This window comes from Zonotrichia leucophrys, chromosome 6, assembly GCF_028769735.1.
Source record: "Zonotrichia leucophrys gambelii isolate GWCS_2022_RI chromosome 6, RI_Zleu_2.0, whole genome shotgun sequence".
NCBI classification, from domain to species: Eukaryota; Metazoa; Chordata; class Aves; order Passeriformes; family Passerellidae; genus Zonotrichia; species Zonotrichia leucophrys.
In genome coordinates, this window is record NC_088176.1 from 31,937,563 (window position 1) to 31,955,910 (window position 18,348).

Genomic DNA, 18,348 nt, shown 5'->3' on the forward strand with positions numbered 1-18,348 from the left:
CTGACTTCCTCATAAAACATCAGCCAGAGCTTGTTTGAAGGTAATGGTCCCAGCTGCTTGGAGTATTGCTTGGATCAGACTTCCCACACAAGAGTCACCTGTTAGAGAAGGTTTTGTTCATTGCTGTGCTCTCTTGCTGCAGTCTCTGGTGCTCTGGGGGTGGGGAAGGCAGGAGGGTGTGCTGGGCTGTCCTGCTGCTGCAGCTCAGGAGCACCTGAGCACTCAGCCAGACACAATTCCTGCAGCTGGGCTGGAAAACCCTGCTGCTTTGCCAGGGTGGAATTGAGAGGCTGGCAGACCTCTCTCTGGGGAGAGGAGCAGGGGTGTGACTCGGGGTAGCCAGGACCTGTGCTGTTAAAAAATTGCTCAGTTAAATCCAGGTTCCCTTTTTAAATGTTGTTTTTTCCTTCCCCAGGTGAAGCTATTTTTCACAAAAACAGTAGAAGAGCCATCAAATCCAGAGGCTAGCAGTTCAACTTCTGTAACACCAGATGTTAGTGACAATGAACCTGATCATTATAGATACTCTGACACCACTGACTCTGATCCAGAGAATGAACCTTTTGATGAAGATCAGCATACGCAGATTACAAAAGTCTGAATATTTTTTTTATCAGAGATAAAAAAGAACCATACAAAAACAAAAAAAAACATGAAGACAGACAAACTTGAATAAACTGAAAAAAAAAAAGGACCTTTCTAAATGGCAAAAGGACATAGTGTCAGATTACCAGTTATAGGAACAATTCTTTCCTGACCAATCTTGTTTTGCCCTACAAATCTACAGGGTTTGACACTTGTCCAGTCGGGGGGGTTAAAGAAAGGTTACGTAGCTCTTATGTATATACCTTTTTGTGTCAAAGGACATTAAAACTTCAATTAGGAACTATAAACATGGCACTTTCCCATTTTATTCCAGTTTTATAAAAGTGGAGACAGACCTAATGTGTATGCGTAGGAATTTTTCCTTTTGTGTTCTGTCACCAAACGAAGTTTCAAAAACCGAAAAGAAAAAAAAAAAAAAAATTTACAGGTTCACATCCTGCCCCTTTTTTTGCACTTGTGTGGCAACAGAAAAGTCTGCAGTTGGCTAAGAGATGTTTCTAGAAGGTTTTTCCTACATTCTAATGCATGTTTTTTGGATGGGGGCTGGAAGGTGATGCTCGGAAAGGAGCGTGGCCTGTGTACCGTGTCCGGCTGTTCCATGCACCTTTCCTCAGCATGCTGCCCTAATTCATCCGGGACAATAAGTGAGGAGTCGCCGCTGTCACTGCTTGTTGTTTGTGCATTTTTCATTTTTTTTAAGTGTAATGGTGCTAGAAAAGGCAGCTAGAGAGAGTGATTCTGTCTAGGGGTACAGGAATGAACCTTCACGACACCCACGAGACCCGCGCTATGAAGGGAGACAAGGAATTGGGGTCACGAGAAACAAAACAAACAAAAAAAAACAGCAAAAGGAAACACAGCAACAATGACTTAACCATACAAATGTGGAGGCTATCAACTAAAGTAAGAGCTTGAAACAAAATGGTTACAAAATTAGACAATGATTTATTGGGATTTTTTTCTGAATTGTAATGGCTGCTCCATCTCCTGTGTAATCAAGGCCAGTGCTAAAAGTCAGATGCTCTTAGTGCAAAAACATCAGTCAACATCTTACATTTATATTAGTAGTTTTTCAATCATATTCCTGCTGTGAATACTTCATGTGCTGCCTTGCAAGCTTTATTTTTTTTTCCCTCTCATGAATATAAAAAGATTTTGTAATGGTGCACAGGAAATGTCATTGGAGATTCTCCAGGTTAGTGTTTGTTTGGAAGATTTCTGATGCATTTATTCAATCAAACCTCTGTCAGCCGTTCCACCCCTTTGACCTTACACATTCTATTACAATGAGTTTTGCAGTTTTGCACACTTTTTTTTTTTTAAGAGAAAAAAAAAAAGTCATTAACTGTTAGGGAATTTTACTTGAATACTCATTACCTGCAATGTTTAAAAAACGGACATTACACACCAGAGACGGGAAACCAGTGTTGCAGTAAATTCTCAACGCTGTAAATGAAGATTAAAAAGCAGAACTTGTCCCAAATGCATTACTGTCAAAAACAACCCCTCTCAACCCACCCAACAAATTGTTTTTCTAAGCCAAGTGGCAGTGTTGGATTATTTGTTCCTAGGGTAGGGCTCAAAGTTGGCTTCTGGTGGATGATTGGGTGGCTCAGGAGTCCAGCTGCTGGCACATCCAGATGGGAATGGGCCATGAACAGCTGACCCCAAATTGATGCTTTTTGTAGGGTGTATACACACATTCCCTTGCTTAATTAACTTCTTGGTGCTGACATGGAAGTTCATGAGCTGTGTTCTCAGCCAGAATGATGATGGGATCTGTCAGAGCCCTGCACAGCAGCATTAATGGTTGGAATTTGAACCACACAAGGCAGGACTTCCACTAACTGCAATTGGTAAACCGAGGTGTAAAGGGCTTTTAAAGAATTATTTTTTTTCTTACCTGGTTTCTGTTGGTCAATTCTGCTCCTCAGATTCATGATTCTAACTTCTAACAAAGCTGGTAATACGTTCTGACTCACAGGTTTAATTAGACTTTAATGGATCAAGGTTCAGTGCTCATTGTGACGAGCAGGAGGTGGTTTTCCCTTGGGAACAGGAATTTTAACTCTTACCCTTCCAATCGTGTTTTCACCCTGTCTGGTTTATAACAGTTGAAAGTTGTCTTGTGCTTAAATCAAGCCAAGTGCTCTGCTTGGGTAGAGTTGGGATCTTGGCAGTGCTGCGTGTCCCACTTTGGATAATCAGGATTGGATGGTGCAGCTGCAGTCGGTGACGCCGGATCGGGAATCAGGACGCAAGGATGGGCTTTTGCACTGTTCTTTTTCCTTTGGAATGTGAAGGTTGGAATGAGGGTTTTTGGTTTTTTTGTTTTTAATTTTTTTTTTTTAATGTTACGACGTCTTTGAGAAGCCTTGCTTACATTTTATGGTGTAGTCATTGGAAATGGAAAAATGGCATTATATATATATATATTATATATATAAATATATATTATACATACTCTCCTATACTTTATTTCAGTTACCACCCCCATAGAAGTTGACAAGAATTGCTATGACTGAAAGGTTTTTGAGTCCTTACTAAAACTTTATTTATGACAGTATTCATAATTAGCTTGAGCTGCATTCTGTAGGTAATCTTTCCTTGAGTTTCCAGACTGTAGGCTTCAGCCTGTTGGGATGTGCAGGAGCTTACATGTCTGAAACTACTTGAAGGCATCACTTTGGTAAGAGCTTAACTGTAAAGGCCCTGAAGCATCCCCTGGGCTTGGGCAGCCCCAGTGGAAATCTTTGCCACAGCTCCTCCAGGGCAGCTGTGCAAAATCAGCCTCCAGATTCCTCCCCGGGGCACACATTGTAAACTGAAGTGGAGTTTACATGCAGCATCGAAATTAACGTTCCAAATTCAAAACAAAACAACAAAAAAAAAACCACCTTGAAATAATCCAAAAAGAGGATGCTGGTGTGCAAGTTCCATGTTTAGTGCTAGCAAATGTGTGCAATATGTTAACGATGCCTGTGGTTGCCACGAAGTGCCTCGTTTACCTTCTCAATACTGTTGGAAAGTGTCGTGCATGCAGATGGATGGGGTGGGACTGTGCACTAAAAGGGGCTCCAACTGCAGCGTTCTGGCAGAGCTGCCTTTCTCTGCCACTTCAAATTTTCCAGTCTGTTTTCATATAGCATATATATATATAGATACTAAAAGAAAAAAAAAAATCAGTCTGTTAAGCAGCCTTACTCTGATTCAGCCTCTTCAAATACTATTGTGCTGTGCAACAGTGGCTCTGTGTGTAACTGAGAATACACAAAAACCAAGTATGACATGTACAGGATAATGCCTCATACAAATCAGATGTCCGTTTGTTATTGTGTTTAACAACCCTTTATCTCTTAGTGTTAAAACTCCACTTAAAACTGATTAAAGTCTCATTCTTGTCACTGTGTGGGTGTTTTATTGCAGTGCTCTGAGCTTGGCAAACAGCTGAGACGTTGTAAAGCTGTGGAATTTGGAGCCAAGGGTGCTCCTTGTGCATCCAGGGATTGGAAGGAGCTGCAGCTCCAAAGGCTGCTGTGTTCCAGAGGTTTGACCAGGGCAGCAGTGGAACTCCAGATGTGTGCAGGGATATCAAACCCTCACTGAGATATCAAACCCTCACAGGGATATCAAACCCTCACCTCCTGGGGCATCAAACCACACGGGCAGTGTGGTGGTGCAGGAGAGGTGGACTAATGACAAGGAAAAGGGAATGGCTTCCCACTGCCAGAGGGATACTGGGAAGAAATCCTTCCCTGGCAGGGTGGGCAGGCCCTGGATCCCTGGCAGTGCCCAAGGCCAGCCTGGATGTTGGACCTTGGAGCAGCCTGGGACAGTGGAAGTGACCCTGCCATGGCACTGGGTGGGCTTTGAGGTCCCTTCCCACCCAAACCATTCTGGGATTCTCTGTTTAGTCTCCAAGAGAACTTATTTCAAAATTCTCTTTGTAAATAAGGTGATGTTGCATCTGCATGATGAGACCTGAGTCCCTCCCACCTGAGAATTCTTTTCCTGAGGTAGCTTTACACTGACAAGGAGATGCATTTTTCCCTATAGAATCATAGGATTTTTAAGTTGGAAAAGCACTTTGAGATCATCAACTCCACTCTGAGGACAGGTCAAGCAGGTGATTCTGGGGTTCTTCTGCTTGTTTGGCTGTTTCCAAGCCAGATTTTAGTGGCATTTCAATCCTAGGTGGAGTTCCCTGATCCCAGGGTTACCCTGGGCCTGCAGGGCTGTGAGAGGGGTGGGGAGGTGACTTCAGGTGGCTTTTGTCACTCCTCCTTCCTTCCCTCTGCTGCTGACACCACCCTTGGCCCACACTTGGCTGAGAATCTCCAAAAACCTCCACTTCTGGTGGGACAGGGGAGGTTTGGGGTCAGTGTTGGCCAGGTGGGGCTGAGCCACAGGTGAGAGCTGGCACCTCAGCACCTGGTGCTGCCCAAGCTGTCAATGCATGTTGACATTGACAACTGAGCTTGGTTTGCATCCAAAAAAATGAAATTAGGGTGGGAAGATGCAGAGGAAGGGCAGGAAGCTCAAAGGAGAGTGGTTTGAACAGGGTTCAACATGATGAGGAGTTTCTGTAAATACAGTCGTCTCTCTGTGAAAGGATTCTGCTTTGGAGTCAGAAGTGCTGTGGACAGAGGATTATATTTATTTGACTTTTACACTCTTGTCCCATTGACTGAAAGTCCCCTGGCCCAACCCCCATGAGCTAAATGTGATTTCTAGGCAAAAATGCTCAATTTTTTCCACTCTGGTGACCCTTGTGGTGACAGAGCTGGCCAGGGAGGCGCTGGGTGCCAGCCCAGAGGACAATCCCTGTGCTTTCCATGTCCTCTGAGCCCCTCCTGCTCCAGGGCCTGCTGAGCTTTCCCAAACCCATGGAGCAGCAGCTCAGCTCCTTCAGGTCCCTTTCCAGGTGGTTAATAATTAATTGTGTCTTCTTTTTGAGCTGCAGCAGAGCTATAAATTGCACTCTTTTAGGAAGGAAAGTCGTTGGTAGGAGAATTTTGAAGTGTTTTTCCTGCTGCTGGTTGGTTCTTCTTTGGCTTCTTGTCACCCTCATTCTTTGGTGTCTTCTCAAGCCTCATCTTTCCACATCTGCTAATTCTTTTTTATTTTTAATTATTTATTTATTTTATTTTATTTTTATTTTTCTACACAGTTCTGTGCTAGGTAGACGAGAAAATCCCTTTATTTTGAACTGCTGGGCCCACTAAAATAAAAACCGTCACTTGTTTCTTTGCCTTGTGCTCTCTGCTCTTTGTGACTTTTCCTAGTTGGGCTTTTTTATGGTATTTCATTATTTTTTTGCATTTTTCCATGTATTTTTTCTCATTTCCCACCTATCTTCTGTGCTTTCAAACTTCTCAGCCACTGCTCTGTGTTGCAATATAGGACAGGTATTTATTTTCTGCATGGGTTTTTTTAGTTTTTTTTAAATTTGTTTTGTTGTGGGTTTTTTTTTTCCTTTTTGTCTACCAACCTTTATTCTGAAGGCATAGCAAAGAGAAAAACTTTTAGGTTGCTTTTTTTTTTAAAGAAAAAAAGAAAGAACTGCTCTGAGAAACATCAGGGTTGTGCAGGTTCAGCAGATGTGTTTGCCTTGGTGAGCTCCTGGTGCTCTGCACAAACCTGGATGTGTTTATCTGCTCTAGTGGGAACAATGGGATTTGTGATGAGCAAAATGAATTTAAAAATTTGCTAATGAACTGCTGGGCTACCCTTTCTGCAAATGTTGCTGTATGGGCTGAAATGGCTACAGAAATATAAAAAAAAATGGGTTTAATGTGGTTTATTTTTACTTTTTGAGGGCTCCTGTGCTTGGTAATTTGCTTTGTCTCCCATGGCTAAGCCCTGATATAAATTCATGACTTTTCTTCATGATTTCCTGTTCATGGAGGGGTTTTAAGCTGATAAAAGGTGATATTTCAGAGACTGAGCTTTGTGCTTTAAATTACCTTTTGTGCAATTCAGGCTGCTTCAGGCCCTGAATTTTTGGTGTTTTTTCGGCCTTTGACAGAATAATTGTGGCATGAAGGTGATGTGGGGTCTGGGAGAGGCTGGGAAATGCTGGATGGAGGAATTCCAGCAGCCTGCACAGAGAGATCAGGGCTGCCCCATGGCAGGCAGCAGGAAAAAATGGGAAGGGTTCTGTCATGGAAATCTGGAATGAGCCTTTGAAAGGGAAATTAATGAGTCTGGAGGAGAAGGCAGCAAAGGCTTTAATGTTAAGCAGGGTTTGGTAATGGGAGAGTGAAACCTGGTGGGTGGAGGCATGGAACTTGTGAGGAAAGGGGTGATGGCACATGTTTATAGGGATTTGCTGGGCTCCTGCAGGGATGGGATGGCATGGAGCCGCTGATGAGGGAGGCAGCTGGAGGGAGGGAGATGCCTTTGGGAGGTTGGCTTGGGCATCCTTTGCTTTAAAAAGTGTTGGAAACTATGGAAACAGGAGGGCTGACAGCTCCAGACTGGAGTTGGGACTGCGAGCAGCTCAGGAAAACGTTGGGATTTGCGTTGGAGGATGGGAAGGATCAGGCAGCCGTGAGAGGAGACTGATTACATCCACTCACACACAGAAAGGAATTCTGGATATTCCCCTTCCCTCAACAGCAGCTCTTGGGAAGGATTTGGTTTTTCCCTGACATCTGAACGTGCAGGAAAGCAGCTCTGGCCCATGGTTTCTGAGTGTTTGATGGTTCAGGGGTTCTCAGGCCTCACTCACCCTTCAAACCAACCTGGGAGGGCTGGGGGCTTCCTGGAGAAGCTGCAACCCCTGGGAAAGGGAAAAGCTGGAAGCTCCTCTGAGCTGAGGAACACAGAGCAGGGATAAAAAGCCAAATAGGAAGGTTGGAATTATTTTCACCCCAGCTAGCCCATCCTCTTGGCTTTTAATTTGTCTCTTTTGTGTCAAAAGGAAAGAAAAGCTTTGCACGAGAGCTCTCAGCTCACATGTTTGTGCCTTGGAGCAGGAGAAGTGATGGCACCCAGCGTGTCTGTGTCCTTTTCTGGGGATGGGACTGTGCTGCAGCACTCCAGGCAATGCTCTGCCTTCCCCTGAAGGTTGGAGCACAGAAAAGATGTTCTGCAAGGAGAATTTGCCACCTTCATGTCTTTGTCAGCTCCCCCTGACAGACTTCACTCCCCAGGAGTGAGACCTGGAGAGTTTATTGTAGAGGAGCATGAGCAGAGCTGCCAAACTCTGACATTCACACAGGACAAGGCTCTACCTGTGGGACAAAAGCTGAGCTCTGGCAAAGCATCTCCAGGCCAGGATCTGGAGGTGGGAGTGTGAATGACCCCGAGCCAGCCCATTGTCCATGCTGTGTCCTTTGTGTCCTGCTGAAGGTCCCAGCCTGTGATCAGGAACTTGCTCAGCTTTGAAGAGGTTTCCTCCATCATCCATCCATCCATCCATCCATCCATCCATCCTCCATCCATCCATCCATCCATCCATCCATCCATCCATCCATCCATCATCCATCCATCCATCCATCCCATCCATCCATCCATCCATCCATCCATCCATCCATCATCCATCCATCCATCATCCATCCTCCATCCATCCATCATCCATCCATCATCCATCCATCCATCCATCCATCCATCATCCATCCATCCATCCATCCATCCATCCATCCATCCATCCATCATCCATCATCATCCATCCATCATCCATCCATCCATCATCCATCCATCATCATCATCCATCCATCCATCCATCCATCATCCATCATCCATCCATCCATCCATCCATCATCCATCCATCCATCCATCATCCATCCATCATCCATCCATCATCCATCATCCATCCATCCATCCACCCATCACATCCATCCATCCATCATCCATCACCCATCACCCATCCACCCACCCATCCTCATCCTCCATCCATCCATCCATCATCCATCCATCCATCCATCCATCATCCATCATCCATCCATCCATCCATCCCATCCTCATCCATCATCCATCCATCCTCATCCATCATCATCATCCATCCATCCATCCATCATCCATCCATCATCCATCCATCCATCCATCCATCATCCATCCATCCATCCATCCATCATCCATCCATCCATCATCATCCATCATCCATTCATCCATCATCCATCCCTCCATCCATCCATCCATCCATCCATCCATCCATCCATCCATCCATCCATCCATCCATCATCCATCCATCACCATCCATCCATCCATCCATCATCCATCCATCCATCATCCATATCCATCCATCCATCATCCTCCATCCATCCATCCATCCATCCATCATCCATCCCATCCATCATCCCCATCCATCCATCATCCATCCATCCATCCATCATCATCCATCCATCCATCCATCCATCCATCCATCATCCATCCATCCATCCATCCATCCATCCATCCATCCATCATCCATCCATCCATCCATCCATCCATCCATCCATCCATCCATCCATCCATCCATCATCCATCCATCCATCCATCCATCATCCATCCATCCAATCCTCTGTGCTCTGTCCTGCAGCCCTGGGTGGCTCTGGGGATTTCAGCTGGTCGCAGTGACCCTGGGATGTGTCAGAAAATCTCTTTTCCCAGCCTGGCTGTCAAAGAAGGAGTCAGAACTCTTCAGTTCTCATTCTCAAGGTTGTTTGTTGTTTCTTATCTATAAAATTCTTTCTCTGGCCTGCCAAGGTCCGTTCAGCAGGTCAGACAGAGGCACACTGGTGTTAGCTTTTTATACTAAAAACTACAAATGCAGTATTTACAATTATTTCCCAATACCCATCACCTATGTTAGACAGTGAGCTTCTACTCTAAACCAATCCAAAAGTGCCACCATCACAGCAGAAGATGGAGGCCAAGAAGAAGGAGAAAGGCTGGACATGCCCAGATTCCTCCATTTTGGCCCCTGAACCCCCATTCTAAAAACGCCAAAAAATCTATTTTTCACCCCGTGACAAACTAATCATTATTCTACTTGGACTTTTGTGGCTTGCAGATCCTCATATAAGGTTGGTAACTTTTTCCATGGGTCACAGTCAGTCACAGGATGCAGCTTGGTGATGGAAGCAGTTGCACACCAGAGGGTTTGGTTGGTGCCTTCTGCCTTCTCCAAGAGTCAAAGCAAGCTTGCTGGACCGCAGGCAAGAGGAGAGGTGAGCAGTCTGGAGCAGGGGGTGTGAGGGAGGTAAAAGGAGCTGAATGTCCACATAGCAGCATCTGAAGGGAAACTGAGAGGAGTTGAATGGCCCAATGCTGACTGCTTGCTTTGGGTGGTTGGTTTTGTGGTTTTATTTAGCTCAGTGTCTTGCTGTGAAGCCTTAAAGTGTAAAAGTGACAGTTTTGAGTGTACAAGAGTGTAACTGCACAACCGTTTGGGGTTCTGGCTCACCAAAATGGGTGTCCTGCCCTGTGGCTGGGGGTGACTGCTCAGGGATGAGTGAGAGCAGGGGATGCACATCTGAGAGCAGCCCAGAACCAGCTGCTGGCCAGGGAACCAGAGCCACCTCCTGAACCTGGGGTGGGTTTTGTGTTCAGCAACCTCCAACACGTTCATCTGCAAGGCACTGCTCCCATTTCCCCCAAACTGATGCAGAAACTCTGGGCATCCTCTTGGGACAAGGTGCTGGGGGAAGTGAGGGAACATCTCCTGAATTCTGTCACACACTCCCAGTCCTTGTGCTGCAAGAGGCAGTGGAAGGACAGCCCATCATCATCATCATCCTCATCATCCTCTTGGAGATCTCTGGCAAAGCCACCTCCAGGCTGCAGTCTCCAAGCCTGCATCCTTCAGAGATCTCCAGGTTTTCTGCCATGGCAGAATCCCCTTTCCAGGAGCCAGGCTGGTTTTCCCCCTGGTCCCTCGTGGCACAGCTGTGGCTGCTGCATCCCCAAGGGGTCACTCAGTTTGTCACCACCCCTGTGACACGAGTTTGGTGCTGACACAGGCCAGGATGGCTCTCCCAGGGGTTTTGTCCCACGTGGCACCAACCCTGTGAGGAACCCCTGAGGGAGCTGGGGGTGCTCAGCCTGGAGAAAAGGAGACTCAGGGGTGCCCTCATCACTCTGTACAGCTCCTGAAAGGTGCCTGTGCTCAGCTGGGGTTGGGCTCTTTCTCCAGAACGAGAGGACACAGTCTTAATCTGCACCAAGGGAAATATAGGTTGGATATTAGGAAGAAGTTTTTTACAGAAAGGGTGATAAAGAACTGGAATGGTCTGCCTGGGGAGGTGGTGGAGTCACCATCCCTGGATGTGTTTAAAAAAAGCCTGGATGTGGCACTGGGTGCCAGGGTTTAGTTGAGGTGTTGGGGCTGGGTTGGACTCGATGATCTTGGAGGTCTCTTGCAACCCAGAGATTCTGTGAATTCTGTGAATTCTGTGATTCTGATTCTGTGATTCTGTGAATTTTGTGAATTCTGTGATTCTGATTCTGTGATTCTGTGAGAGCCCCTGCCCTCACTGCTGGAGCACTTTCCCTCCCTGCTCTTTGTGTTGGATTTCAGAGAGATCAAAGTCAGCACTTTCTATCTCCAGCCTCTGCAGCACGTGTTCCCTTTTTTTGAAGCCCATTAAGTAGTTTAATTGGGAGACAGGAGCTCTTGGATGAGCATTTGGAATTAATGAGCTGCTTTATCCATGCTCATCCCTCACAAGGATTTTTTACCTCCCATGTCAGTCGCTCCTCACCTGTTTTCTCCCTCTTTGCTGCATTTGGGAGGTGACCAGGCTTCCATTCCTTTTGTGTGCCTGTGGCACCGTGCAGGTGGCTGGGGAAGGGTTAATCCCCCTTTTTAGGGGTGTCCTGAACAGGGGTGATGTTTGTGCTCTGCTCCCAGCTGTCAGCTGTCACAGACTTCTTCCATGAGAAATCCTTTCCTTAGGATTTTTCCTCCTGAGAAGCTGAGAGGCCTCAGGAACAAAACGTAAACAATGATTATCTGCTGCTGTGGAATGCAACAGGTGCATCTGTGATTGGTCTCATGTGGTTGTTTCTAATTAATGGCCAATCACAGTCAGCTGGCTCGGATTCTCTGCCCAAGCCACAAACCTTTGTTGTCATTCCTTTCTATTCTATTCTTAGCTAGTCTTCTGATGAGAACCTTTTCTTCTATTCTTTTAGTATATTTTTAATGTAATATATATCATAAAATAATAAATCAAGCCTTCTGAAACAGAGTCAGATCCTCATCTCTTTCCCCATCCAAGAATCCCTGTGAACAGCATCACACCCAGCCAAGCCCCAGTGAGGATTTTCCTCTCTGTGTCCCCAGAGGAGCTCAGTGCTCTGGCAAACAAGCTCTGCACAGCCTGGACACTTTGGTCTCACCAGGGCTGCAGCTTTTCTGTCTGTCTGTCCCAGCTGCTGCTGCCAGAAGCTGACTTTTATCTGATCTGTGGTCTTCCACCACGAGCTGATGTGGTCCCACTCTGATTTGTGCCTCGGTGCAGGTTGAGCTGTGGTCTCTCAGAGATGAAGTTTTCCCTCAGCCTTTGCAGCACAAAGAAATAAAAGCAGAGCCCCTCAGTGCTGCTCTCACCCTGCTCACCTCCACATTTACCCCTTTGGGGCTGCAATCAGCTGCACCCCTGTGCTCTGACCTCTGCATCCTCAGCTGGAGCTCCAGCATCTTTTTAAAGGTCTTTTTTCCCTCTCTCTTTTCCCAAATGTGCCGATATTGGAGCATTTCAGGCTGGAGGTGGCAAACACCAGGCTTCCATCAAAAGCCAGGAAAGGCTTTGAGGTTGAATCCAGCACCTGTGGGCACCAAACCCTGTGCTGATCCACAGCAAATCCCAAATCCACAGGAAATGCCAGGCTCTCTCCTCCATGGACAAGCCTCTTGAGCACAGGGTTTGTCCTTCTTGATGTGGCAGCAAAGGCCCCAAAACGAAGCCACTTCCAATTCCTGCTGATCTCCCACCACAGGGTATTCATACCTCCCAAATTTTGGTGTCCTTCCCATCTTCCCCTTTGCTGTTTTTGATTGAGCTGGATTCCTGGTAGCACACCATCATTAATAATTTAATGAGTTAGACCCTAAATGAGTGGCCTGAGCTGAATTTATTTTTTCTCCTCTCCCTGTGACACGCTGTCAATGACCCCGCTGCTTGCACAGAAAATCCCTGTTCAAATGGATGTTTTCCCATGACAAACTCTTGCCAAATCAGGGATTTTTTTCCCTCCCCATCAGAAGAAATACAAATCCAGAGCTGGAAAGCTGGAAAGATTCCTCACCTGTTCATCTCAACAGCAGTGAGTTCCAGGCTGTGCTGTAAGATCCGCCCATAAGTCTATTGAAGAGAATAAGAGAATTTTATTTTTTTCTCGCCAGTAAATGGAGATATTTTCAGGAGGCATTTGGAGGCATTTCCTAGTCCACTTTTTATCCCAGATTCAGCTCAGATGAGGAGGGACCAGAGCGTGCAGAGCACTGCCTGCAGCCGAAGGGAGCTGATGCAGCAGGAGATTATTTGGGAATTAAATCCCCCAGAGTGGCCTGAGGGGACCTGGTGCTGCTGGAAAGCACAGATTTGTGACTGACTAGAACTGAGTATTTTCAGTTGGAAATTGGGTGATTTGTGATGGACTGGAACTGAGTATTTTCAGTTGGAAATTGGGTGATTTGTGATGGACTGGAACTGAGTATTTTCAGTTGGAAGGGACCTACCGTGATCAAATTGAGTATTTGAAGTTCTCTAAAAAATTCCCTGAAAGTTTTTCCTCCAAAAAAAAAAAACCCATTGAACTTGGTTTCATAATTATATACAGTTTTATTCACTGTTATATATAGAATCACTATTATAGGTAACTTGTATTGCATACAGCCAGGTGAGATACTGCATGAAATATTCTAACAGGAAATCAAAAATGGTGTTTTTACCTCGGTAAAAATATCAGTGCTGCTGATTGTGCTTAGTGAGGGCTTGTGCTCTAAACAGCATCACATTTTAGCCAGGAGGCATTTTCTCTTTAAAATAAAAAAAAAAAAAATAAACAAATTGAGAAGTCCCTGTGGAGAGCAGCCACCCTTTCTCATGGAAATCAGAAACAGGCTCCTCACTTCTGATTTCACCCCCAGAGTGGGAGGCAGAGGGATCCCAAACACTTTCCTGCTTCCCAGGGCACCAGAGCAGCTCTGGGATGTCACTGGTGTCTGTGGGACATCTCCTGACCAATGCTATTTGTCTGAATTCCCAGGAATGCCGCTGCTTGTTCTGCAGAGCGGAAAAATGTTCTATTTTTGGCCTTGACAACTTTTTTTTTTTTTTTTTTTTTTAATTCCGGGAATCAAATGATTCAAACAAAGCATGGCAAGGGTTTGTATAGGTCTGGGATGGGGCAGAGCTTCAGGCAGGGACAGGAGGAATCTATTAGTGCTCTCCTCCCAGTTTAAGTGGATGGTGATGGAGATCCTGGCGTGTCAGAGCGGAGGCAGACGTGGATATGTGGGAAAATGTCTCTTGGAGCAGGGAAACAAAAAAAAGATCAAAACAAACGGGTAAATAAACACAGGAGCATATGTCTCAAGACTGGGGGAAGAAAAAAAAAAACAAGATTGGATTAAAACTCAGAGATTGAGGTCTGGTGGGGGGGAGAAAAAAATGAGATTGGATGGAAACTCAGCATCCTTCCAGAGCTTGAGGTGAGCAAAGCACTGCCAGGAATTGTGGCTGCCCTGGATCCCTGGAGGTGCCCAAGGCCAGGCTGGACAGGGATAGTGGAAGGTGCAGGGGTGGAATTTTGGGTCCTCAGAGTGCATTCCAACCCATGCCATCCTGGGATTCTGTGACTTTAACTGGTCTAAAATTGCTTTAGGCTTTGCAGGTAAAACGGAGTTGGAATTTCAAGGTAGCATTACTGGGAAGGATCAGCCTGGATCACCCTTTAGGGAAGGATTTGGCTGATTTGGGGTTTTGCTGGCTCCCTCCCCTGTGATGGGTGATGCCCTGTCTTAGAGTGGTCTGTACATGAAGCCTTTTCCTGCTCCCTTTTTAAACAAAACCAGCACCTGGGATTATTGGGACCAGCACCTGGAGAACCTCGGGCGCGTTTGGTGTGGGCGGTGAATGAACCCCAAAAACTCTCTCCTCCAGATCTGCCCTGTGCCAGCTCTGCTCTGGGAACCTCAGGAACACTTTGAAGCGGGGCTGGAGCAGGAAGTTCACTGGAGCTGCTTTGATATGTCCCAGCGTGTTTGAACAGCTGCTCTGGAGGCAGCTCCAGCAGCAGGAGTGTGGTGGGGTTGGTGCTCCTCAAAAAGTCCAGCCTGCCCCTGCTGGAATTCCTCTGTGTGTCCTGGCATGGCTGCTTTCCTTCTTTCCTCAGAGCTCAAACTCGCTTTCGTAGGGGTTTGGGAAAACGAAATGGCCAAACCTCATTGATTGTGGCTTGTAAAATTCATAATAATAATAATAATAATAATAATAATAATATTTAAAAAATACTTCCCTTGGTGCTGGGGTGTTGCAGCCACAGTCTGAAATTTCCCCGCTTCCCACTTCTGTTTTCAGTTGTCTTTCTCCCAAATCCTCCAGCAGGCTAACATTTTCCATGGCTTGTTCACATCTAAATGACTTCCCAGGGTATTTTGAAGTGAAATCATTGCAGTGAAGAGGTTCAAGCTGTCTCTTTGTGGTGAGGAACCTCTGAAAAACCCAAAAGCAGAGGTTTTGACCCATTGGTCCCCCCTCTTTGGGGAGAATCCTCAAATGAACCCTTGCTGTGGTGATTAATGCTTGATTGGCAATGTGCTGCTCTGTCATGGAAAATAAACAGCTCTTCCAAAGGTTTTCCTCACTGCAGCTGTAACCTTTATCCTCCTTTTGGTTGATCTCCATTTTTATGACTTGGTTTTTGTTATGTTTGTTAGGTTTTTGGGGTTTTTTTAAAGCATAAAATCATGGAATGGTTTGGGTTGGAAGGGACCTTAAAGCTCATCCCATTCCAACCCTTGCCATGGGCAGGGACACCTTCCCCTATCCCAAATTGCTTCCCTCAGTCATTGCCCACATTGGGTTTATCCTAAGCAAGGCCAAGTATGGATTTTAAAGGAAAAATGAAATTATTTTGGTGGCTGGAGAAAGCAAAGCAAATAAAGCAATGAAAAACAAAGGAGTTTCCAGCTTCCCACCTCTTTTAGCTCAGTGGATTGTACCTAAAATTGGGGAATGCACATTCGGGGGTCACAGAGTGGGACCTGAAATTGGGGGATGCACATCTGTGCATTTCTCCCCTAAAACTGGGGAACGCAATCTGATTTTAAATATAATATAATATAATATAATATAATATAATATAATATAATATAATATAATATAATATAATATAATATAATATAATATAATATAATATAATATAATATAATATAATATAATATAATATGGAAATCCACATCTGTGTATTCAGTGGGACCTGAAATTGGGGAATGCACATCTGTGGGGCACACAGTGAAACCTAAAATTGGGGAATGCACATCTGTGCATTTCCCCCTTAAAACTGGGGAATGCAATCGAATTTTATATATAATTAACACAATATCATATAATATATCAGTGGGTCACACAGTGAGATCTAAAATTGAGGAATACACATCTGTGTATTCAGTGGGGACTGAAATCGGGGAATACACATCTGTGGGTCAGAAAATGGGACCTAAAATTTAGGAATGCACATCTGTGGGTCACACAAGGAAAGCCATGACTTGCTCCATCATGGAAGAGTGGGACATATCCAGGCTTTCCCATTGCTCCTTGCTCTTCCTCTCTGGGCTCTGTGGGAGCTTTTAGGAGAATGCCTGGCCCAGGCTGAGCTGCAAACACAGGGCAGGCCAGTGGAGGCCGTGGATTTTTGGGTCTGTGCTGGAGTTTTCCCAGTGAGCAGTGGCAGAGGCCCTGGGCTCACAGGGATCCACAGGACCACGGTGTGTCCCCATCCCTGGGCAGCCTTGGAGTGTTTCTCCTGGAAATGCCTCCTGAGGTGAGGCTGGAGCACAAATCCCAAACTGTGGCACCTCTGGAGCCTCTCTCTTTCCCTCTTGGATCCCTCCTGCAGGCACTGGAGCAGCATCTGCTCTGCCCATCAGTGCCTCTGCCCTGCTGGCCCCCAGCCCACGTGGATTAAGGACAATTTCCTTCCCTGAGCTGGAAGCACAGCCTGGATGGGGCTGAGGAGCATGGAGGATGTGTGTGGTGTGAATGCCAGCCCTGGCAGGAGCCCTTCTCCCTCTAAATTTGGGATCACCTTCTGAGTAGAACTTACTTAATGCCCCTGCACCCCCCAAATCCAGTTCTTTCCACACTTTCCTCCCATTTTGCTCCTGAAGTCGTTCAGCAATGACTTAACCTGCCTGGAGCCGCTTCAGTGAGGCACAAATCCCCCCTGGAAGAGGCAGGATCTCCTGCCTGGCTGCTATTCCTGCCCAGCTATTCCTGGAGCCACAAATCCTCACACCTCGTTCGTCACGGGCCGTGGCGCTGGTGTTAATTACTGCGGGGAAATTAAGGGATCCCCAGTAACCAAAGGCATGGTCAGGCAAGGGGTTTGGGGAGGAATGTGGAGTCTCTCTGTGCTGCCTCTTGGAGCAGATGCTTCTTTTGGGGCTGAAAATCGATGCTGCTCTTCCCAAGTGTCCCTGGAAGCTGCAGTGGATGCTCTGGATGGGCTCCAGCCAAGGCACTGCGGGGTGTGGGGGGAAAAAAGGGCAGGAAAATGAAACCCCTTGGAGCTGATCAGCTCACAGAAGCCACCACTGCTGCTCCTGCAGCCTTCAAACTGCTCTTTGTTGCCATTAATTAGGAGCTCCCTTTGTTGTGCTGTTTGTATTTTGCAGGAATCTTCACTGGAAAAAGCAATGTCTGTCAGAATTTGTGCAACGTTTTTCTTCCTGGAAAGAGAAAGAATTTATTAAAGTCTAACTTGTTTTTTAAATAAACAATCTCTGGCACCTTCAAAAATACTTTTTCACCCAGTGCCACAGTACTGTGACCCCTTAAATCTCTAGGAAACCAGTTGTTTTCAGATGGTTTTTAAATTATCAGATGATTTTTAAATTATTGAGGAGTTTTGGCACATCCCCCATGAAGGGAGAGAACAAGAAGAATAATCTGGTGAATTGTCCAGTGCAGGAGAGGATGGGGCACAGAATCACAGAATAATTTAGGTCAGAAGAGCCTGCTGGGGGCCTCAAATCCAAATTTACCCAATGCCATGCCAGCTGTGGAGCTTCATGGTGCCAGTGCTGCAGGGCTGTGCTGTCCTGGGATTATTGGGGTCAGGTGGGATGACATTGCCAGGATTATTGGAACCAGGTGGGATGGCTTTGCTGGGATTATTGGGGTCAGGTGGGATGGCTTTGTTGGGATTATTGGGTCAGGAGGGATGGTTTTCCTGGCATTATTGGGGTCAGGAGGGATGGTTTTCCTGGGATTATTACAACCAGGTGGGATGGCTTTCCAATGGCATTATTGGGGTCAGGAGGAGTGGCTTTGTTGGGATCAGGTGGGATGGTTTTCCTGGGATTATTGGGGTCAGGAGGGATGGCTTTCTTTGGGTCAGGAGGGATGGTTTTCCTGAGATTATTGGGGTCAGGAGGGATGGTTTTGTTGGAATTATTGGGGTCAGAAGGGATGGCTTTATTGGGGTCAAGTGGGATGGCTTTCCTGATATTATTGGGGTCAGGAGGGATGGCTTTCCAGTGTCATTATTGGGATCAGGTGGGATGGCTTTCCTGGGATTATTGGG

General features: G+C 46.0%; 1 protein-coding gene across 1 annotated transcript in view; it reads left to right on the forward strand.

The window, feature by feature from the left end:
* The window catches only part of PTEN (phosphatase and tensin homolog), a 49,691-nt gene extending 48,798 nt beyond the window's left edge, over nucleotides 1-893 (forward strand). Inside the window, exon 9 of the mRNA XM_064716657.1 lies at nucleotides 416-893. Coding sequence (XP_064572727.1) covers nucleotides 416-601 — 186 coding nt within the window. The 3' untranslated portion in view covers nucleotides 602-893. The remainder of the gene's footprint in view (nucleotides 1-415) is intronic.
* Nucleotides 894-18,348: the final 17,455 nt, after the last annotated feature.